At 40.2% G+C, this 25068-nt stretch overlaps 2 protein-coding genes across 4 annotated transcripts in view; one reads left to right on the top strand and one right to left on the bottom strand.

Annotated features, from left to right (window-relative positions):
• LOC131140758 (uncharacterized) overlaps window positions 1–15808 on the top strand; it is a 54242-nt gene extending 38434 nt beyond the window's left edge. Inside the window, exons 5-7 of the mRNA XM_058091464.1 lie at window positions 1314–1421; window positions 7622–7705; window positions 12234–15808. Of these exons, the coding sequence (XP_057947447.1) occupies window positions 1314–1421; window positions 7622–7705; window positions 12234–13760 (1719 nt within the window). The 3' untranslated portion in view covers window positions 13761–15808. The remainder of the gene's footprint in view (window positions 1–1313; window positions 1422–7621; window positions 7706–12233) is intronic.
• The window catches only part of wdr25 (WD repeat domain 25), a 44835-nt gene that overhangs the window by 3186 nt on the left and 16581 nt on the right, over window positions 1–25068 (bottom strand). For 2 of the 3 annotated variants that reach the window (XM_058091476.1, XM_058091477.1), the window contains exons 4-7: window positions 22631–22761; window positions 21670–21840; window positions 20147–20287; window positions 18544–19665 (exon numbers count right to left, since the gene is read on the bottom strand). In XM_058091476.1, coding sequence (XP_057947459.1) covers window positions 19444–19665; window positions 20147–20287; window positions 21670–21840; window positions 22631–22761 — 665 coding nt within the window. In that variant the 3' untranslated portion in view covers window positions 18544–19443. Of the gene's footprint in view, window positions 1–18543; window positions 19666–20146; window positions 20288–21669; window positions 21841–22630; window positions 22762–25068 lie in introns of those variants that run through there. The other variant, XM_058091478.1, reaches the window with a different exon arrangement.

Raw genomic sequence — 25068 nt, 5'->3', positions numbered from 1 at the left:
TTTTTCCTCACGAGGGGTGCTGGAGGCTATCCCAGCTGTCTTGGAGCGAGAGGCGGGGTACACCCTGGACTGGTCGCCAGCCAATCACAGGGCACATATAGACAAACAACCATTCACACTCACATTCATACCTATGGACAATTTGGAGTGGCCAATTAACCTAGCATGTTTTTGGAATGTGGGAGGAAACCGGAGTACCTGGAGAAAACCCACGCATGCACAGGGAGAACATGCGTGGAGATGGCCGAGGGTGGAATTGAACCCTGGTCTCCTAGCTGTGAGGTCTGCGCGCTAATCACTAGACCACCGTGCCGCCCATGCTTATTATTATGTTTTTTAATATATTGCTCAGGGGGTGGCACGGCGGACGAGTGGTTAGCGCGCAGACCTCACAGCTAGGATGGCCGAGGGTTCAATTCCACCCTCGGCCATCTCTGTGTGGAGTTTGCATGTTCTCCCGATGCATGTACGGGTACTCCGGTTTCCTCCCACATTCCAAAAACATGCTAGGTGACTCCAAATTGTCCATAGGTATGAATGTGTGAATGGTTGTCTATATGTGCCCTGTGATTGGCTGGCGACCAGTCCAGGGTGTACCCCGCCTCTCGCCCCAAGACAGCTGGGATAGGCTCCAGCACCCCCGCGACCCTTGTGAGGAAAAAGCGGTAGAAAATGAATGAATGAATATATTGCTCAGGATATACTGTCATTATGTCAATGTAATATTTGTTTAAGCCATCCATTTTCTATACGACTTATCCTCATGAGGGTCGCAGGGGTATGCTGGAGCCTACCCCAGCTGACTTCGGATGAGAGGTGGGGTACACCCTGGACTGGTCAGCAGCCAATCACAGGGCACATATAGAAAAATAACCATTCACACTCACAGGTGTTGAGCTAAATAAGCTTGGATTCAAGCTTGGAAACAAGAAAGCAGCATCATTAGGACCTTCTGTCTTTTCACATTGAAAATGGAAGTGTTTCATTTGTCTCCTCCCCTGTCCTCTTTCTCTGTCTGTCTCCCAGTGTAATTGATATGATACCAGCTCTGGCAAGTGTAATCTTCTTTTAATTAAGACCTTCTGCTGGCGCATGCTTCGGACTGATAGGCTGCCCGTTCTCTCATTTTTCTTCTGCGCTTCTCTCATCTTATTTCTCTTCTGCCTGGGATCATTTTTCTTTTTCTTTTATCTCTGCCCTCCTTCCCCTTTAACCCTCTATCCGGTGTCCCATTTTCCCAGTTATGATCAACACCTCCTAATGCTGTCACCTTTTGCTTTTGCTTTATATGTCCCCCCTCCTTTGGGCTGCAGTCTCAGCACCATGAGGAGGAGAAGAGAGCACTCAGCCGGGAGATCATTGTCCTCAACAACCACCTTATGGAGGCAAAGCTGACTATAAATAAGCTCAAGGAGGACAACGTGAGTATTTGGGAGCCATATCTTGATGAGATCCCCGTCTGCATATAACAATCGCAAGGTTATTGCAGCAGTTTAGCCTGAAATACAACGTTACCTTACTCTCAATAGGGGGCACATGAAAGCCACAGTCAGGAATAATTGGGTACTTTACCAGCGCTCCTCCTACAGTTATGAAGGGTCATTCTTGAGCCACTCCACACAAATTGCATATTAGCGTTCCATTTATAATACATTCTTTTTGTAGCTAACGTTCATGCCACTGTACAAGCTCAGATTGGTTTGGGATTCTCAGGTTTCCATTTCAATATAGTAATGTGTGAAACTGTGAAAACCCCTTAAAACGGCATGCCAACAGACAGCAATGGAGGAGAATGAGGCAGCTTGTTTTAACGGCTACAACAGTACCGCCTTTTATTATTATGATGATGTTTATTGTTATTGTTATTGTTATTATTCTGCCTGTCAAACCTGCAATAATAGCTGTTAATGGAAATCAAGTCTGGTACATTTACCAGTGACACCTACTGGCCAGTGTAGATTACAGTTTATTAATGTTCTTTAATCCCTTAAACCAGGGGTGTCAACCTTGTGACATGGAGGGCTGAGACACTGCGGGTTTTCTTTCCAGGTGGATGGGATTTTAATGATCAACACCTCCTTCGATTTGAGGGAAATAGCTCATCAATTCAATCACCTGCTGGAGAAATTGGCTTTACAGAAAATCTGTCGACCCTCCATGGCAAAAATCAGTTCATTTATGCTTAAATGCTTAATTTGGAATGTGCAAATGTGCTTAATATGTATTTTGGACTAATAATATTCACAGTCAACCACGAAACAGCAAGTGTTTACATATGAATTAATTTAATTAATTATTGAAAAGCTGTGATAGAGTGAGGGAGCGGTGTTCGAACCACAGTGTAGCGAGGGACGACTGTACTCCTGTATTTACTCACTTTATCCAAGGGGAGATTGAGGGCAGCAAAAAAGGGACCACTACAGCAAAACAGAGATTGTGGCAACCAGGACAGTCGACCTGGCAATGATATACTCAAATGTTTTCTCAGACAGAAAGACATAGGAACCTTAGGTCCAATGCTTGTAAATTTTGGAATGTAACCAGTATTGTTAGACAAAAGTACCCTCAAGATAGTCGCAAGAACTTGAAAATTTTAACTGCTGACATCTGCATGACATCCCCAAATTAACAAGCACTCAACTCTGCATTTTTGCCATATTTTGCTTTTTCTTTGGCTTTTTAGCAACACTAGTTCTAGAGTAATTACGCCATATGTAGCAAACTTGCCTAATGTCGCTCAATGTAATGGCCCAATGAATAACAATCATCACTTTCAACACTAGCCCCAGGACAGTCAGGAGCGGATGCAAAAACAGGACATGTCCTGGGAAAACAGGTCATTTGGTCACCATGTTGTATTGAGCGTCTATCTTCTGTGAGCAATCATCTGCCGTTAATGAACTTGGTACCAACTACTAGAACGAGTACCTTGCAGTACCTGTTTTTGTCAGTGGGAAGGTGTCCATAGAGAGTGTCGCTATGATGACATATAAAGCTGGATTTCAAGCTGAAAGAAACACAAGTGATAAAGCCATCAGGCTAACTATAGCCAAGCTAATTATGTACTCATCTGTATATACATAGCATATCCAAAGATAAAGCCATGGTCAGAGGCTAACTAGCCAAGCTAACTATGTACTCATCTGTATACACATAGCATATCCTTAAGATAAAGCCATGGTCATAGGCTATCTAGCCAAGCTAATTATGTACTCATCTGTATCTACATAACTAGCCAAGCTAATTATGTACTCATCTGTATACACATAGCATATCCAAAGATAAAGCCATGGTCAGAGGCTAACTAGCCAAGCTAATTATGTACTCATCTGTATACACATAGCATATCCAAAGATAAAGCCATGGTCATAGGCTAACTAGCCAAGCTAATTATGTACTCATCTGTATACACATAGCATATGCTTAACATAAAGCCATGGTCAGAGGCTAACTAGCCAAGCTAATTATGTACTCATTTGTACACACATAGCATATCCAAAGATAAAGCCATGGTCAGAGGCTAACTAGCCAAGCTAATTATGTACTCATTTGTACACACATAGCATATCCAAAGATAAAGCCATGGTCAGAGGCTAACTAGCCAAGCTAATTATGTACTCATCTGTATACACATAGCATATGCTTAACATAAAGCCATGGTCAGAGGCTAACTAGCCAAGCTAATTATGTACTCATTTGTACACACATAGCATATCCAAAGATAAAGCCATGGTCAGAGGCTAACTAGCCAAGCTAATTATGTACTCATCTGTATACACATAGCATATCCAAAGATAAAGCCATGCTCAGAGGCTAACTAGCCAAGCTAATTATGTACTCGTCTGTATCTACATAGCAAATACTAAAATAAACATTGTCTAGTATAGTAAATAGTAACCTAAGCTGATGATTATCGACTCAATCACGAGTGGGTCTACAATCAACATGGCTGCAAAACTGTTATTTTGAAGGTGAAATTATAAAATATGCGTCAATTTTGCCTGCAGACACATAAATGAAGTCTAGTACTGTATACTTAACTTGAGGCCCTGGGGATGCAGTCCTTCCATTCCTGGTCTGTAATCCTGGCTTGTTAGCGTTAAGATGGCAGTTGGCTTGAAAGACCTAAAAAGCAGCTTCTCTTCCTGCCAATATTTTCTCATATATTTCCACGACACCTTGGGTATTTGTGCTCCAAGGAGCCATAACAGACGGTGGTATTAACTCAGAGCCTCTAGTTGTTTTTGGGTGAATATACTCAAATCAATGGGCCATCCTTGAGGCTGTCAGAATTCAGAAACAGGGGACCTCTGTAGATCTCCTTGGGGAAACGTGGCAATGTGCTGCTGGTCCTTCTTTGAAGTCATTTGAAGAGTAGATCTTTTTGAGGGGCTGCAGGCACGCCAGGTTTCGGTGTGCCAAGCCTCCCTTTGCTGTCTGGCAGTTTTGAGCTCTGTCGAACTACAGTATTTGGACAATCCCTCTCACATTTCTTCTCGAGTTTGATTGGAGTCAAAGTTCATTTGGAGTGGGGTCAGCCCTCAAGAGTTTGCTGCACGGCAGCCATTGCAACTAATGAGCTTGACCTACTGCTATCTCACAAATGACAGCCTATAGGGCAGGGGTCTCAAACAGGCGGCCCGCGGGCCAAATGTGGCCCGCAGGACACTAGTTTGAGGCCCCCGCCTTGATATGAAAGTTTAAGGTTAGTGCGGCCCGCGCAAGTTTGATATGGATGCTGTATGGTATCATGTACCCAGAAAAAATTATTACGTTTGATTAATGTTCATGTTAAAGGTTAAATAACTGTTAATAGTTATCCTCCCTATACGTGTGGAAGTGGTAAGTTTTTGGCTATTTAAGTTCAAAGGAAATAACTTGAAGGCTACCATTTAGGTCGCTAGCTCTCTAGTTTGCGAGTTAGCATGTGTCAAAAGACCCTGCAGTTGCGCAATATGTTGTAAATAAAAAAAATATACATGTGACTATAGTCGTGTTTTGCCATGTCTACAGGGCTCTAATAATGCTTTGTTAATTTTAATCTGAAAAAAAAAATTGTCTACCCACCAACTATATGTGGTTTCTTAAGTTTTTATTATTTGCCGTTTTATTATTGTTATTATATTTATTTATTTATTACTGATTGATTGATTTTCTTTATTCTTATATATTTGTTTATTTATTTTTCATCTTATCTTGTGTAGAAAAATAAAAAGTAAGATATTTGAGAACAGTGGAATGTTTTATCAGAGCTTTTCTTGTAGAAAATTGGAACCAAAGCAAAGTTTTTAAAAAAAATGTTGTTTTTAATAAATGCTTTTTTTTTTGGAAAACCTGATGCGGCCCAGTCTCACCCAGACCCGAGCTCGAGTGGCCTCCAAGTAAATTGAGTTTGAGACCCCTGCTGTAGAGTAAACATGATATTGCTTATTTTATAGCCTCATACAATATGGTACAACCTCTAACCTCACATGTCAACATTTTTTCGACATAGAAAACTGCAATAATCTGTTTCATGTTGAATGTCTATGCCTGTGATAGTTTGTAAACCAACATTCTACTGTATATATTTCAAGGAAAAACTTGCATCTCAGCTTCGTGATATAGTCGAAAAAGTGTATATGAAACTACCAAGTTTTCGGTAGTGTTTTAAATCATCAAAATACGGCAAGATACTGCAACTATTACATGTTGTCATCAGATTGAAAAGATTACTTTTTTTTCATTCTTCCCTCTGGAATCACTAAACCACAAACTGGACCTACAGTATTTGAATTTTTGTTGAACGTCACTGCCTCAGATGCTCACAGAGCTGAAGTCTCACAGTTCCACATGTTTTGCTGTATGACAGCAGTTCAAATTCCTGTTTTTTGTGCATTAAAACAAATAAGGTTGAACTCCAACAACAGAGAAATTCAACTTTAGAGGTTCCGCTATTGTTCAAAAGCATTGGCTGAATCTGCAGTGCATATTTAATAGCCTAATATTTGAACTGTCCGCGCAATCCACAGGGGTTCCGAGTAATCCCTTCCGGCAACAGAAAAAAGAAGGAATAAAATTACTGGAAACAAAGTTGCTGTTAACTGGTGGGGGAGTCAAAGCTGTCAGAGTGAAAGCTTTGATACTCTGGCAAGAATTGTCAAGCTTCAGACACATGGAGGCTACGGTGCGGCAAGACTGTGACCTTTTCTAGCGGACTGATTTCACAGTGGAAAAGTGCTAACAACCCAGCCAGACAAAAAAAACAATGCAGGCCAATACAGAAAACAAGAAACTAGTGCATATGCTGTGTCTGGAGACTACCATCTGTGTTCTACGTGGAATACATGTTCTCTAGAGAACGAAAACAGAAATTGAGATAATGATGCAATAGCTTCCATGGCTAAGTGAATGTAGAATCTCCAACAATTAGAAGAGACAAAAGCCACATTGTGCGTAATTAATTCAAATAGATTTGCCTGAAAAATATTATAAAAGTAAGATGCACAGTACTCAAATTTATCCCAGACAACTGCAGTATTTAGTTGGTTTAGTTGGCACTAAGGATGAGTTACAACTGAATCTGTTCATAGTAAATATAACAATTGCTGATTACTGCGATTATTATTAAGATTAAGATTAAGATTAAGATTAAGATATGCCTTTATTCGTCCCTCAGTGGGGAAATTTGTATTGCACAGCAGCAAGAGTACAGAATCAGTTAAGCAGTACAAAATACACAATATAGAAAAATAAACAATATAAACAACCCAAGTATTAACAAAATCAACAGTTTTTCCCAGAGTTATATACAATACAGTATGTAGATAATATGAAACAAGATGAGATATATGACCAGTCTATACACCGAGTTAATATGAGGCATTATGGAAATACTTCACATAGAACTTAGTATATTGCATTTAGAGCCCTTAATATTGCACATGGAGGTTGATCAGATATTGCACAGTGAATGGAGTCTGGAGTAACTATATTGAATGTAAAAAACAAAATATTACACAGATGTACATAGTGGTTTTATTCCACTATATATGTATGTACTGTGCATGTGTATAAGTGATGTGTAAGACTTTATAATTAAATGATGTGTGTTATGTTGGTGATTCATATTGTTAGTAGCATGATGACTTCATGGAATAAGATAAAAATACACTGAAGGAAAGGGGAAAAAAGCGGTAATACTAATGACTGATGCATAGGTGCCAGACCTTGCATTGCGCTGTCTTGTCAAATGCCCCACATACATCACCAGATAAGTTTACCAAGTAACTTTAGATACAGAGACTGGCCAATCATAGAGCATGAAAAGTGAATACTTATTTTCTAAAGGTTACCCCTATTGAACACCTTTCTTCTTCATACATTTAGTCTTCCAATTAGTTGAATTACACATACATTATTTGAACAATTTGCACTACCGCTCCACTGTAACACCGCATCACTGCACCTAAAATGATCCGCCCATTTTACCCTAATTACAACATAATTAAACAGCTATCACCAAGCTTCAATTTAAAGTGTTTCCAATTTTGCCCAGTGGGCAATTAAACTCATAACCCCTCCCTCTTTCTCTTGGGTGCCGCACGAACATAGTAATGGATGTCATGTGTGCCTCTTACAGGACCTGTACAGGAAAGACTGCAACCTGGCCGCCCAGCTGCTACACTGCACCAAGTCTCATTACAGAGCTCACAAGATGTCTGAGGTGAGCTATTGACTATATTAATGCCCCAAAATAAATGCATTACATCTAGGAGAGGTAATCTTATTTAGCTAGGGGACAAAAGATTAGCAATATGTTTCAGTATGATGTAGTGTATTCCTACAGCACTGCAAACTACTGATGTATATTGTTGTATATTGTATATTGTATACTGGAATTACAACTCAGTAGAGCGCAGACCTCCGCCGAGGTTGAACCCTTAAAGGTTTTTTTCAATCTAGCCTTGATGGTGGAATTTAGACGGTTTAAAAGAGCTTCTAGTAAACCCTATTGGAGACACAACATATACATATACATATACAACATAGTATACACTGTACCTCCGCCCTTGCTCAGCATAATAAATGTCATATATCACTTACAACAGTGTAACATTAAGTAGTAGGAAAGGAGGACACAAATGTTAGCAACACTAGCATAGCTGTGTGACTAACATTCAGCACATTTTCATCACGTTTTAACCTTAAAAACAAAATAGGACAAACTTATAGCTCCCACGCCTGTAGCTGACTAATGGATAGCTGGCAGAGCTCCAGGCTTAGTTTTAAGGTGTGTAGTGAAGCCTGGTTTTGAAGCTCACCTCATCTGTTTTCTTTTTTTTATTAGAAAGTATTGAAAATGTCCTGGTTTTCATTCCCTGAGAGTTTTCCCTGTAGGTCGCATTTTGAATTAGTGTTGCTAAAAAGCTGCAAAAGCCAAAGAAAAAACATATGAACAAGATTAATCCTCTGACGCTTGCCGATTGAAGTTTCTTCTGATTATAATGTACATTCTAAAGTTGAAAAACTGTTGGATTCTAAGGAGTTTCTGAGTAGAACTTCAGAATGCAAAAAGACAAAATGGGAGGGAGACCAAAAAATCTATTTCAAAGAAGCATTAAAGCAGGGGTCTCAAACTCAATTTACCTGGGGGCCACTGGAGCTAGGGTCTGGGTGAGGCTGGGCCGCATCAGGTTTTCCAAAAAAAACAAAAAACGCCTTTATTAAAAACAGAAAACTTTGCTTTGGTTCCGATTTTCTACAAGAAAAGCTCTGATGAAACATTCCACTGTTCTCAAATATCTTAATTTTCATTTTTCCACACAAAATAAGATGAAAAATAAATAAACAAATCAAGAATAAAGAAAATCAATCAATCAGTAATAAATAAATATAATAATAATAATAAAACAGCAAATAATAAAATCTTAAGAAACCACATATAGTTGGTGGGTATTCTTTTTTTTCAGATTAAAATGAACAAAGCATTATTAGAGCCCTGTAGACATGACAAAACACGACTATAGTCACATTTATACTTTTTTTATTTACAACATATTGCGCAACTGACACATGCTAACTCGCAAACTAGAGAACTAGCGACCTAAACGGTAGCCTCCAAGTTATTTCCTTTAAACTTAAAAAGCCAAAAACGTACCACTTCCACACGGATAGGGAGGATAACTATTAACAGTTATTTAACCTTTAACATGAACATTAATCAAACATAATAATTTTTTCTGGGTACATGATACCATACAGCATCCATATCAAACTTGCGCGGGCCGCACTAACATTAAACTTTCATATCAAGGCGGGGGCCTCAAACTAGTGTCCTGCGGGCTACATTTGGCCCGCGGGCCGCGTGTTTGAGACCCCTGCATTAAAGTGAAATAGGCTGATCAAAAGTTTAGGACCAAAGACTTTAAAAGTCAAAATCTTGGCAAAAATGGGAATTCAACGTCATTGTCTGTCAGGTATTCACACCATCATGACCTCTTGATGACAAAGTAAAAAAATCTTTCTCTGTTTGAACGCAGTCGGATTGCTGAGCTGCATAAGCAAGGGCGTCATTGCTGCTGAGGTTGGGCGCATTAAGATATTAGACTCATTTGAAACTTCTGCAAAGATCCTGAGGGTTATGGAACAAAAAAGTCAAGTGGTAGACCCAAAAACATGTCACAAGATCGGATTGGCTGTCCTTCAAGACTCGTGAGGATCCTCGGCCCAAATGAAGGTTGATACATGGTGTGTTGTCCAATAACTTCCCTATTTTTGGCCTATCCTGCGTATTCCCTTGTCATAAATCCAGTTGAGAACATTTTAGGGATGGATGGCCATCAGTTCCTTCTTGACCATGTGTAGCAACATTCCCACTAGCCTCCTGGAAACACTGGCAGCAAGCATGCCCAAACAAATTTTTGAGGATTTTTGAACAAGTATGGGACTCGTTACCGAGTCCTTTTCTGAACATTTTACTTTAGGAGGGTTTGGTGGGGTTTTTGGGCTACGGTCTTGATCAAATGATGAAAGGCCTACTTCAGTTCAATGGTTGTTTTTTGTAACACTGTACAATGCTTCCTCAGAAATTTTGTTGTCTCGCTACCATTTCTGCTTTTTGCATTTTGAAACACTAAAATCCAACAGCGTAAAATGTCAATTCTTGCAATTTTCAGGTCTTAAAATTCTGATCAGCACCATAATACACATTAATATATTGATAAATATATTTTCTACGGTTATAGTAGGAAGTAGATCTTTGGGACCTGGTCATTTTAAACATAGCTTTCTGGCTGGAAAAATGTGAGCACTCCTGTTTTAAATGTGTTGAAATTATAAGGCATCTTTGTCTAAACTAGAGAATCTCAGTGTCGTAGTTTTCGGTAATCAATATATGGTCAACTAATCCCTGAGCCAACAAGGCACATTAAGGACTATGTGAATCACTATACTACCAATGTTTGTACATTTAATCCAACACATTTGTACATCTGACTTCCTGATATAACTCCAAACTATGGCTCGGGGGCCACATTCGGCCTGCCAAGTATTTGAATCTGGCCCACGAGTTGATTCCAAAGTAATTTCAACTTTTAACATACAAGCTAGCAACATGACTCAATCTGAGACAATGTTTTGATGGTTTAGGTTGCTTTTCAGATGCAGTAATCCAGACAACTACCGTACTGCAACCACGGTGCCTAACAAATACAAGTCAACAAATATGTAACACACAAATTAAAGGGATAGTGCACATTTTTTGACATGAAGTTGCATCAACCTTACCCCTCACCAATTGGTCCCATGAGCCAAGTTCTGGTCAGATTGGGCATTTGACCCACCGGACAGTTTTGTTAACTCAATGCGGGCCGCAAGTCAAGTTTTCCCACCCCTGATCTAGAGTGACACAAACCTGGATCACTCAACCTTTCAAATCTGTGCGTTGTTGTAGTTGAACTTTGTACTGAACTACAGTTGAACCATAATAGACCAGGGAAGAAGGCGTTTTATCTTCTGTTTGAGGTTGCGGACGTCATTCTGAATAGCAATAACGGTCCAAAGCGACGTTTTTTGAAAATGCCATGCACATTCCATAGGCAGAATCCCCAACCAATAACTCACAGAGAAAAGCGTAGAATTGCTTGAAGGCATAATATAATGAGTGTCACTTCCACGGAGAGGCGTTAAACCATTAACAGCAATAAGTGGAACAAGAGGAGCTGAAGTGTATGCCGGTGGATGGATTAAAAAGCCAACAGAATGTAGTGATGGTGGTACTGCTAATTAAGATTTGCCTGAGATAACAGCCGATGCTGAGCTAGCTCGGTCCAAGCATCCTCACCTACTTTCCATTTGTATTCCTTCTGGGAATTGGCAACTGCTAAAAATAGCCTCCACTTACAAGATGCAGGTTATTTTCTGCCGAGGCGAGCTTCTATTTTCTAACAAAGTCAAGTCAGTAATTTATCTTTTTTTCCCCTATTCCCAGCTGGAGACCGGCAGTTCTGGTTTAATCTGAATCTAAGACGCTCCCTCTGGAACTGATATGTATTTGATGGTAGACTGAGGAAGACAGGCCTCAGAGTGAGAGAGGAAATGAGGGGCTTTTTGCTTGAGAAAGCACTGGAGGATGAAAGAATTTGAAAAGGAACATCCAACTGCCAAATTTAATAGCCACAAGGCACGAGTTAGTAATTGACAGAGAGCTATGGCAAAGATAGTAAAAGGAATGTTTGGAAGTTCCAAGAAAATATAGAACAAACACATGAAAAGATACAATATGATGAATAAAAATATCTTCTTTGGTGACACGTAAACAACATAGCCCGGGAAGGAAAGCGGAATTGTGTTGGGAAACACGGTGGAACAAATAAATAAATGGATGTGGTGTTCAGCAGTTTTCTGACAAGTTCATAAGAGGGGCAAAGTAGTGCACGTCCCTGGAGAAACACGAGCTGGTCACGAGTGTGTGAGCCGTGGGAGAATGAATTACTTTCTGAAGCAGAACAAGACATGGAGGACCAAAAGGAGCAGCAATAAAAAAAAAATACCTTAAATGGAGAAACATAATCTGGGAATAATCCTTAAGAAATCAATTTGTGCTCACTGTACAAATAATGAAAACTTTCACTTCGTTTTCCCCAAAGCGTGTCTTGTTAAATCCAAAAAACGAGTCGCCTGGTATCAGTTACACTCATTTGTTTTAGTATTTAAATATTTATCAGACTTTTTTTTGTCACTCCGTGTTGCAGCTGCCACTGGACTTTCAGGAGCGCATCAGTTCCCACATGGAGAAACATAATCAGGGCAGTGAAGCCACCATGGCAATGTGCCACTCCAATTACTCTGATGCCGTGCCCACAGCCATCATTGCCAAGGTCCTTGAAAAGCCTGAACCAGGAAACAGTTGCCCCATTACTCACTCCCCGAGCCCTCACCCGCAAGATGGAGACTCCATGACAGGAACAGGTACTAATGATCACTTCAACCGCCGCACCGCATACAAGACTTCCGACCTGTACTGCAGCGATACTGCCCTCTACTGCCCCGAACGCTGGCAGGATACAGATCGCCGGCAGAGTATGGACCTCCACGGTACCACTTTGCTCCAGCTTCACGGTCAGAACTCCACTGACAGCAACCCCGACGAGGAAGCCTACGCCTCAGGTAGCTTCTCCCATCATGAGCCGGCATCACCCTTCCAGTTCAGTGCCGGAAGCCTCCCCGCCTCTAGTTCTTACTCCAGTTTCAGTCTTGCGTCAGACGATAAAGGCGGATTAGCGGGAGCACGCACAGCCAGTAGCACTTTATCTACTTCTCACCAGGGTTTATACATGGAATGGCGGGAGGGTGGCAGCGGGGAGTACGAACGTAAAAGCATGTCTTCCTATGATAAAGACAGCCCAGGTTTCCCGAAGTCCAACAGCATTCAGCACATGGTCACCTCCAGGAGCCCGCAGAAGGGCACCTCGCCAGCGTACACAAGGACAGCCTCTTGCTTCAGTGAACCTTACCACTCAAGCAGCCCTCGCCTTGCCTCCTCTCAAAGCATGGGGTCTACAACCGGCTTAGGCCAGGCACAGGGAGGAACTCTGGATAGCAGGGCTGACGTCCATGCCCCGGAGGACGACTTGAGCACCCGGTGGAGACAGCTGAGTGTTGAAGACATCAACACATTCTCATCGTCCTATCGTAATGTCACAGGACGGGTCTCCCCGTACAGTTTCTCAGAATGCCATTACGCTGTGGGACCTTCGAGCAAGACCAAGGGATCTCTGTACAGCAGCTTCCAAGAGGGAGATGACGTCTTCCACAGTCACATGCTGGACCAGTGTTTCGCCGTGGGTTCCCCTTCCCCCAGCCGCAGCAGCAAACTTCCACCTGTGGAGCTTCGCAAACAGAAAAAAACTTCTGTGCTGTACAGAACCAAGGACAGCAACCCAGACAGCTTGGTCCACTCAGGAAGTTCTAAAGACAAGGAAAGCAGCGGTAAAGGGATGGCGGCAAGCGGCAGCGCCAAGAAGGACTATGTCAATCTGAGCGCCGGAAGCTCAGCCGAGTCCTTACACCAAAGCTCCTTAGAAGCCTCCAGTCTTCAGCATTACCCAAGCCCGAGACCGAACATCAGGCCTCGCCCGAGTTCCAGTTCCGCCCTCAGCGCTGTCGGCCCTGCGCTCCCGAAGAAGACCTCTCCAAGATACCAAAAATTCGGCAGCATGGGGCTGACGAGGAAGGACAGTCTGACCAAGGCGCAGCTCTACGGCACCCTGCTGAACTAATGTGACCAGGAAGAGCTTGTCGTTTATGCATGATGATGATTACTAGCCTTCTGTACTGTATGTCTTAAACGTTCTCTGCAGCATACTTGGTGTGACAAAGGGTGTTCAGTGTTGTTTTATGTATCCCAGCCAAGGCATGTTCAATGCAGTCTACACTTTTTTTCTATTCTATGTCATATTAAAAGTGTAGCAGGAGTACCAGAGACTCACTGCAGTGTAGCAATTCCGTGATTTCTCAGTTTATTATAATAATTAGAAGCGCTGGGATGAAACCACCTACGGCAACACAGACCATGACCATACTGTGCTTTCACATAGAACTTTGGTACTGTTAGTAAAACCAGCAAAACACATATTATTATTATACCAACGGTATAATGGAAGCATGACTTCATCGCTCAATGCGGGGGTGGTAATGTTATACTTCATATAATATGGGCCTACTTGACAACATAATAGCTAATGCTAAATATTAATCTTGTTGTAACTGTATAGCCAACCATCGAAATAGATATTCTTGTGTTGTTAATTATTAAATCAGAACCTTCAACATACTGATAAATTGTAATAAGAGGGGGAAAATTACAAAATTAAGAATAAAGTGAAGCTATTAAGGCAATGGTTCCGATGCAAGCTGTAAGATTTTTAACACAACTTGAGCAATGTTTCGTCTTATTTTTATATTAAAAAAATGTGATCTTTAAATCTGATGCTGTATTGCACAGTATAGATATCCGTACACCAGGACACTCGTGAAATTGCCTTAATTCTATTTAGTGTACACACAACTTTGCAGCATGGGATAAGTGTACATAATGTATAGCTGCTGTATTCTTACTGTACGTACTATAGTGTCTTCTTCCTGCTTGACATAATGGAGGGGGTGTCTTGGAGAGGAAGTAAGACGGGGAATGTTATGTGTACGAATTCCATTGTGATCACATTTTATTCCAATCAATTTGTACACAATATAAGAGTGACATTTGCGACGCCAGCTGGCTGCGTACTGGAGAACTTTAAAGCGTACCAGAGTATTCAAGAGTATGCCGGGTACAAAAAGTGCATACTACATGTTGGCAGGTCTGGTCTTTTGTATGTATGTATGTATGGTAGAGGTGCCACTGAAAATATAAATACAACCCAAATGCAACTACAGTGTATCCAATTAGGCTTTTTACATCAGTCTTATTCCCACTTGTTTCATAATCATATCACAAAATCATAATTTCAAAAAGGGTTGAGTTGTAAGCCCTTCTATTCTTTCTGAAGGACCTTTGTATCATCACGCAGAAATGTGCTTCCATAGGTAATGCGAAATTTCTCCCTAAAATGACGACTTTTCCCTGCTTGATTCCACTCAAGAGAGGAACGACAGCCAAAATCACAGACAAGAAGTATTAAGAAGTATGTTTGGTTTTTTTGTGGAATGTCATGTTCTACCTCTGACATTTTTGAAAACACTGGCTTATTCCTGTTTGAAATACTAAGTTGAAACTGCATCTGTTAAAAAAAAAACTGCAGTGATGCAGTCATATTTATTTGGCACGAGTGTATGTACTGTAAACTACCCCACAAAATAAATGAAAGATGATATGGTATTTTTGTTGAGGTGATGTATAGAAAGAGATAGACAGTAGATTAATCTTAACACAAATCTTATACTGATATGACCATTTTTCTATTCTGTTGGATGTGTTGACACATGGGCGAGTCCTACCTCCAAAATTGCCCCAGTAACAACAGGCCTGAATGTTCACGTCTGTCTGATGCATGATTATATATTTTTGATGTATTTATTTAATAAAGATGAGTGTTGGGAAATACAATGGCGATATCCAGGTGCTTTATTTTTGGAAATAAAGACATTATTTGAAAGCCAAATATAATGCTGGTCAAAACAATTGTTATGTAGTTGCTAATGCGAGGAGCTGATGTTAGTTGTCAACTTCATTGCTTAGACTTAACCCCTTTAAATCTAATAATGTTATTATTATGTATATTATTATATAATGTTATTATTATTACATCACAATCACAATGTTCATGGTTTCCTCCCACATTCCAAAAACATGCTAGGTTAATTGGCGACTCCAAATTGTCCATAGGTATGAATGTGAGTGTGAATGGTTGTTTGTCTATATGTGCCCTGTGATTGGCTGGCGATCAGTCCAGGGTGTACCCCGCCTCTCGCCCGAAGACAGCTGAGATAGGCTCCAGCATGCCGGCAACTCTCATGAGGATAAGCGGTAGAAAATGAATAAATGATTGTACCAAATGCTTTTGTTAGATTCATAAATTTAGGGATAGGCTGCATGGTAACCGAGCGGTTCGTGCACAGGCCACACAGCTAGGAGACTAGATTTCAATTCCACCCTTGGCCATCTCTGTGTGGAGTTTGCATGTTCTCCCCGTGCGCGCAGGGGTTTTCACCGGGTACTCCGGTTTCCTCCCACATTCCAAAAACATGCTAGGTTAATTGGCGACTCCAAATTGTCCATAGGTATGAATGTGAGTGTGAATGGTTGTTTGTCTATATGTGCCCTGTGATTGGCTGGCGACCAGTCCAGGGTGTACCCCGCCTCTCGCTCCAAGACAGCTGGGATAGGCTCCAGCATAGCCGTGACCCCAGTGAGGATAAACGGTATAGAAAATGAATTGATGGATCTACTAACAAGTGTGAATATGAGAAAATTATCCTATTTCCTGAGCTTGATAAAGTTCTATTAAATGACAGGTGAGTCATCTCAATGCTTCTACTGTATTTGACAAGAACATTAAGCACAATTGAATATAGGTTACCGCTTCAGTATTCACATCTTTGTGATGAAAAGTGTCACTTTCAGCTTCATCTCGAGAGCTCGTGCATTCTCTGCGGTTGACACTGACAGTAGCGGTGCTGCTATCAAGAGTGTATGTCTCTCTCTCTTGCTGTCATTGTGTGTTTATGTTTGTTGTGATAGTTGACACCATCAGTAGTTTTGATAAAAAGTTGTTTTTTTTTTACTCTTGCCCTCTCCTCTTCTCTGCTCAAGTGGCGTAACTCTGCTTCAATTTTCTCCAAATCTGAAGTTTGTTTTCTAATGTCATCCTAAATAAATCAGCAAATGTGCAGTAAGGACAGCGACATTGTCAAAATGATCATAATAAATAGCATTTTGCTGTAGTTTTAAGCATTTGAATTAAGACTAGAAGAGTAATATGTGCTATGTAATCGAATAAAAAATCTATAATATATATATTTTTTTTTGAGCCCCGAGGCCAGGGGTCAGCAACCCGCGGCTACGGAGCCGAATACGTCACTTCAGCCCTCACGTCGCAGCTCCCTTCGCTAAGCAAGATTTTTTTTTAACACTGAAGTAGGGGAGGGGCGGCACGGCGGGCGAGTGGTTAGCGCGCAGACCTCAAAGCTAGGAGAACCAGGGTTCAATTCCACCCTCGGCCATCTCTGTGTGGAGTTTGCATGTTCTCCCCGTGCATGCGTGGGTTTTCTCCGGGTACTCCGGTTTCCTCCCACATTCCAAAAACATGCTAGGTTAATTGGCGACTCCAAATTGTCCATTGGTATGAATGTGAGTGTGAATGGTTGTTTGTCTATACTATGTGCCCTGTGATTGGCTGGCGACTAGTCGAGGGTGTACCCCACCTCACGCCCGAAAACAGCTGGGATAGGCTCCAGCAGCCCCCGCGACCCTCGTGAGGAAAAGCGGTAGAAAATGAATGAATGAATGAATGAATGAAGTAGGGGATATATGCATTTCTGAAATGGCTCTGAAATATCTGACTCACTGCAAGGCCGTGAATTCATATATAGACTGCTTTATGACTGCTGATTGGATGAGCAAGAGAAGGTGAGCTTGTGTATGCAGCGAGTCTCGGGAGAGAAAAAAAAAAGCACTAACTGCGCAGTAAATTGAAAAAAATTCATTCACGGGAGCACAGAAATATTTTTTATAACAAGAAGCACGCTGTAGCTATGTGCTCGGACATGCCATGACATGCTAAACGCCGAGAGGAGAGGCAGATATTGTCATTGCAGTCGGCTGCACTCACCTCTGAGAACGGTATGCGCTTTCACGTTCACGTCTCCAAATACCAGAAAAATCTCACAATGATGTCAGGAAAAGTCTCGACATCACCAAGATTGTTTGGAAAGTCAGCGATTTAAGTTGGCGCCACATGAGTTGGGCTGCACATGAGATGGGAAGCCATGAATGAATGGTTCATAAAAATATCAGAGCATCTATTCTGTGAATTAAAAACATAAACAGGATATTATTCAGAAAATGAAAGCATGCCTGTCTTTGCAAAGATAGTCAAGGAAAGGACCAATAGAATGGTTATTGATGATAATTCAGCAGTGGCATAAACACTTTTGACCAAACAACACTGATATGCAGATATGTGAACTTAAAGATGGCTACATTTTGCTTGAAGTATGGGGACCACTCAGTAAGACTTCTAGAAGTGATAAATTATGATTATTATGATTATTATTATTATTAATAAAATGAATTAATAAAACCAATAATAATAATCATCATCATCATCATCATCATCATAATCATAATCACAATCATTAATATTAATGTTAATGTTAATATATAGGCAAACATTATAAATAATTATAATAATAATTATAATAATCATTAATATTAATATTAATATTAATATTAATATTAATATTAATATTAATATTAATATTAATATTAATATTAATATTAATATTAATATTAATATTAATATTAATATTAATATTAATATTAATATTAATATTAATGTTAATGTTAATGTTAATGTTAATGTTAATGTTAATGTTAATGTTAATGTTAATATCAATATTATGATGATTATGATTATTATTATTATTAATTTTGTGGTTGTAACTGGTAACATTTTGAAAAGATTACAACCAAGTTTATAATGTTTTGCCTATTGATTAGTCCACCCCTGGCTGCGGGGGCAGCATTCTTACATATTCTTCACATTTAATTCCATAAATATGCAATCAACAATCATATGTCTGTCAAGTCAGGGGAGCAAATACAAAATAATTATGGATAAACAGCCTAAATTTCAACTTTGTATTATAAGTGATAAGGGAAATAGTGTCATGTATTACTTGACATTATATTTGTTCCTTTTCAGTGTGTATTTCATACGCCTTACTTAGTAATGTTCTGACGTGGGTGTTTTTTTTTTTTTTTTGTTTATTGCTTGAAAGTATTCCACAGGCCAATGAATGGATGGGTGGATTTTGAACAGCCCTGGTTGACTTGAACAAGGCACAGGAACTAGAAGTCTGTATTTACTTTAATTTGTGCAGTAGTGACTACTGTATTTTAAGGACCCTTCAATTCAACACTGAATAAAGATCACAAGCATGTCATTGCGCTTTTTGTTGACTGGAGGGATTTTGGATCGAGCTGACAAGTGCTGACAGATGTGAGCACATCATCTGAGTTCTGTCTGGGATGTCGTTTTCAGTTGTGAGGGAAATGTCATATCAGAGCTGGCAAGAACAAAGACCTATCAAGAGACAAAGTTGTGTTTTTCTTTTATAGATAATGACTTGCCTAAGAGTGTTTGGAGTTTTAACAGTGTTTGTGCACCCCCCGGAGATCCAGTCCCATGTTGTCGCTTCACCTACCTAACATTTAAGTTCCATATTGTCCCTTTAGCATCATCAGTGCCAGACTTTGATCGCTCCAGCCCAGTCGCAAGTGGCCGCGGTGGCTGGCAGGACGGAATGTTGGGATACACACAGGCACGGTTGGCTGTGGGCTTGGAGGGTATGTAGAGGGCGGGCATTGTGGTAGTCGTAGAAGTGGGCCAAGCCGGTCGAGCTGCCGGATGCTAAAATTGTTCCGTCCTGAGAAAACTCACACTGCACTGCATATCCTTCCACCTAGGAAAAGGCATATTTAGGGTTTGTCCAGTTCCTTTGTTCATATGTAAGCTGTATTCTATTGTATTTTTACAGGTTCGAATTATGAGCTGAATGTACTTAACCATTGTCTTTTGAATGACATTGAATCTATAATTAACCCTAAATGAACGCCAACTGATCTGAAGTATCACTAAAATTAAAAGTACATTCAGTACATATTACTGTGGTTGGTTAGTATAGTATGTGATGTCAAATTGTACTGAATTCCATCATTCCCAACTACTGCATATTCTCTGCAGAATACCATACATTTATGCAGGAGGGGTGGGGGGGGGGTAGAGTGTGTTGAAAAGAAAAACACCGCAGGCCTTGAATTTACATGTTGTGCTTGACACTTCCTTGCCTAATTTTAATTACGTGTCTGTACATCCGACAAAATTGCTTTTTAGCTATTGATCGTGCATGTGTGAACTACCCTAAGGGCGGCGTCATTCCTGACCTTGTGTCCTTCATAGCGGCGCCTCTTGTTCATTCTATAGGGCCGCTGGGAAGAGAATACCGCCATATAGTTGCCGTTGGTCTGGGCGACAAAGTAGTCCTCCTGGGGATGGAGAGCCAGACTAGGGCAGGTGTACCGCTCCTAGTGTCCAGCAGGGAAATAAATCACTTTATATTAGTAGGTTTGAATTTACAGTCATCCCAGGTTTATACCGGTTAATTGGTTCCAGAACCGACCACATTAAATTAATATGATATATATGTATGATGTAGTCCGAAATATTTTCATAGTTAGAGCATAGACAATCGGTCTATGACTCTCTAAGTAAATACATTTTTAAACATTATTAGAGCCCCTCTAGACATAACATAACACTACTATGGTCACGTTTAACTCCTAATATTCATTTTTTACAGCACATTGCAAATCTGACGCTGGAATCAAGACGGCCGCTAGTCAGGAAGCTAGTGGGCTAACAAGCTAGCATCCTAGTTAGAGCTACTTTATTTCTTCGAAACTTTAGAAACCAAAAATTTACCACTTCCACACACAATGGGAGGATACGATTTTTTTTCACTCTTTCATGTTGGACATGTCATGGCTTCATGCAGTGTTAAGGTAATGTAATGTAAGGCAATGTCTATAAACAGACATACAGTTGTGTGGGGCAACATTGGGGTTTGAATATTGCTCTAACTAAATATTGCTCTAAATAAAGTAGCTCTAACTAGCATGTTAGCATGTCAACATGCTAGTTAGAGCTACTTTATTTCTTTTAAACTTTAAAAACCAATGTAATGTAAGGCAATGTCTATAAACAGTTGTGCGGGGCAACATTGGGGTTTGAATATTGCCATTGTATTGGTGAATATTTTCAATAATTAATTAATGATCTCTGTTTTGTGGTTGACTACGGCCCATTAGCAGTCAAAACATAAAGAGATACAAGTTATATGTAGTACTAGGCGTCAGTAATGACACCAAACATTGATAAGACATGATATTCCATTACATTACAGCCACACTGCATGTAGACAGCCATAGCATGTCCAACATGATGTGAAAACAAGTTCTCCTCCTATTCAGTGTGGAAGTGGTAGGTTTTTGGCTTCTACTTTGTCTTTCTTCCTATTCTGTTTGAAACCCTTTCTTAAGTTTATAATAAATAAATTTGAGGCTAACCAGTTAGCTCGCTAACATACAATGTATCAGTGGTTGCCTCGTGTCCCTGCAGTGATCCCGTAGCCCGTGCATTAACATGTGGTGTAAACAAAGAATATTGTAAGTGTAACTACAGCAGTGTTATTTCATGTCTACATGGCTCAAAATGGTATATAGTATGTTTTACTGTATGCTCTAAATACAAAAATATTAAATGTATTAATATTGAATCCTACTTTGCGAAAATTCTCTTACCGCAATCGGATCTGGAAGCACTTAAACGAGTGATGGTTGTAAGTTTGTGATGTTGTGTTGTTAATTTAATTGATGCATACATGGCATATGCATCTGTCAACACTTACATGGTAGATCTGATTGGAGACCCTGGCTGTGGTCTGGAAGTCCCATGCAATTAGTGTACGGTCTGCAGAGTCTCTGCTGACACAGTCAGAGCTTGTGATGAGGTCTAAACCACCTCTCAGGAAGAGAATGTCCAAAGTCTGCTGGATACCTGCCTTGTACACTTTCACCACCTTGGAAAAAAAGATACGCTATATAAAAATACATAAAAACATATGAAAAATGCAGTAGACTGGCACCCGTTTATGTTGACGTCGGTTGTTGCTATAACCAAAACCAACAATAACCATTGTGTGCACACTTACTTACAGAGATCATATGCTACATCATCTACTTTAGAAAATAAACGTCTCATCTCTAATAAACGCTTGGTGGTCTCTGTAGTTGAGTAAATAAAGTGGCAGTAACTGTGAAAAAATACAGCAATATTACTACTTGACTTCCCACTAATTGTTGAACGTAATGGACCAGTGAGCGGACCGCCTGTTTATGGAGGTCACAAGCCTCTTTCTGCAATTTACATTGACACCTGCTGGCAGAAGCCATTCCTGGATCTTGCCTTATAGCCGAAATCCTGCAGGCACAACAATTCAAATGGCTGAGGGTCAAAATGAACTGTGAGCATTTAGATTATGAAAGAGTAAATAGGATTATCATATAAAAGAGCCCATTAAGCTTTAATAGCATTATTGGGTTGCGAGCTTCACAATGTTCGCTTTCCACAATTAGTGAGATAACCTGCACTTTCAGACCCATGTATGAAACATTTTAGTGAGATATAGGTTCAGGTCACAGTGGTCTTCCAAACACACACTCCCTTGTATGAGTGTGTGTGTGTGTGGGACTGTGCAGGATGTGTTCACAGTCTACCTGCCTTCGATTTAAAAAAAGGTCAAAGCACAGAAGGTGAAGCGGACTCAATAAAAGTGATAGATGTAGTGTAAGGAGGTTAATATGTTTGACCTTGCAGCAGCGAGAGTCCCATGCCTTGACCAATGAACTGTAGCCTCCGCACAGGAACACCTCTGAGTTGCTGGGGTGCGAAGCCACACACATCACCTTGAACTGGTTATCCGATTTCACTGTCTGCAGGCCTTCACGCCAAAAAGAGAGCGGAGAAAAAGCACACACACACACACACACACACAGGAAACGTAAGATCAATGAATCTTTCTTTAATAATACATCTTCACAGCTCTGCTCAGTAGGGGGTCTCCTGAATAATGCAGGAAGGAGAGCCAAACTCTAAAATATCTGTGTGTCAGCTTTTTAACATGAAAGTTCTGGGAAGTAATTCGGCATTTGTTTCATGAGATTCAGAACTTACTGCACAAAAAAAAGTTCAGAAGTTGCTGAAATATTTCCCCATAAATGGCAAACAAGTTGAAAATTAATTCAGCTCAGACGGTCTGAAATGAAAAAAAGTCAAACATGTTTTTCTTTCTGGCTGCCTAAGTACCTGCCAAACTGCTCCTGTCCTTATTCTGATGTGTGAGGCAATAGGGTGCGCTGCCTCAAGTTGCCACGGAAACAGGGAGGATGATCGGCATGTAGGGTTGCTGTGATCAGGGTTTTCCGATCATCCATGAGTGAGATCGGCCAATACCAATCACGTGGATTAATTGCATATTTTTCACTGTATTTATGAGTACTATTGGCCAAGAGTGTCATTATGTAATTTCAAGGGAAAATAGGTAATTATTTTTTGCCTTTATCATCCAAATGATTTTTGAACTATTTGACACAAACCTGGATTTAATTTTGGAGTAATACCAGTACATGGGAAATACATTCTTCAATCATTTCTTTTTTAATTCAAAGTAATATAATTTACAGAATACAATACAAATCAATATTTTACTCAATAAAAATACATCCTTCTTAACTTATTACAGTATAAATTCATTTTCGATGTTGCAGCAATCTGTTAATCTGTGTTCCAATTTTAAAAATTGTACAGTACTTCATTTACCATCATCGGTTATTTGTCATCATATAAACGTAAGTCTGAATTCAACCATTATAATAAATAATAATAATATTATGTTCATTTTCTGCCTTTTTTATTGAGTTGTGGACTCCTACAGCAGCTACACATCATAACCCGCACAGAAATCTTTCTGGATCATCCAGAATCTGCACCTATTCCAGCTGTATTTCCTTGGATTTCCAAAATGGTCTGTTTTCATTTATGCCACCTACGGCCCATCTCTAGGCATACCCAGTAATTGGTCCCACTAAGCTTGTACAGCTAACAGCTTGTACCCTGACACGCCCATATAAGGATGTCAAGGCTCACTGTGATGTCACAGTGAGCCGGTGTTAGAGAAAACGCTCTGAAACCTAATGTTCAGAGGCGTCCCAAAATTCTTTCAGGGCTCACTGCCAAATGCGCAAACTTCATTATCTGAAACTTGGCATTGTTGAACACGATAATACAACATTCGAACCACATTTATAGGTCAGAAAAGTGGAAAAAGCATAAAATGTCATCTTTCAGAGTTGAAGCAAATACAATGGTATGAAAATGTTTGGGCACCCCTTTATAATTTTCTAGATTTTCCTTTATGAATCCCTGGTTGTTGGGATTAGTCAGTAAAATATATCATATAGCAGACAAACACAGTTATGTATGAGAAGTGAAATGAAGTTTACAGGATTTACAGAAAGTGTGCAATAATTATTTAAACAAACGTAGGCAGGTACCTACAGTGCATCCGGAAAGTATTCACAGCGCTTCACTTTTTCTACATTTTGTCATGTTACAGCCTCATTCCAAACTGTATTAAATTAATCTCTTACCTCAAAATTCTACACAAAATACTCCATTATGACAATGTGAAAAAAGGTTTTTTTTTGACATGTTTTGAATTTATTAAAAATAGAAAACAAAAAAATCACATTTACATAAGTATTCACAGCCTTTGCTTAATACTTTGTTGATCCACCTTTGGCAGCAATTACAGCCTCAAGTCTTTTTGAATATGATCCCACAAGTTTAGCACACCTATCTTTAGGCAGTTTTGCCCATTCTTCTTTGCAATAAGTCTCAAGCTCCATCAGGTTGGATGGGAGACGTCTGTGCACAGCCATTTTCAGATCTCTCCAGAGATGTTCGATCGGATTCAAGTCTGGACTCTGGCTGGGCCACTCCAGGACATTCACGGAGTGGTTCTGAAGCCAATCTTTTGAGATCTTGGCTGTGTGCTTCGGGTCGTTGTCCTGCTGAAAAATGAACCTTCGCCCCAGCCTGAGGTCAAGAGCGCTCTGGAGCAGGTTTTCATCCAGGATATCTCTATATATTGCTGCATTCATTTTTCCTTCTATCCTGACTAGTCTGCCAGTTCCTGCTGCTGAAAAACATCCCCACAGCATGATGCTGCCACCACCATGCTTCACTG

The sequence above is a fragment of the Doryrhamphus excisus genome, chromosome 13 (genome assembly GCF_030265055.1).
Source record: "Doryrhamphus excisus isolate RoL2022-K1 chromosome 13, RoL_Dexc_1.0, whole genome shotgun sequence".
Taxonomy (NCBI): domain Eukaryota; kingdom Metazoa; phylum Chordata; class Actinopteri; order Syngnathiformes; family Syngnathidae; genus Doryrhamphus; species Doryrhamphus excisus.
The sequence above is the reverse complement of the archived record's forward strand: the minus strand, read 5'-3'. Positions and strand labels throughout refer to the sequence as shown.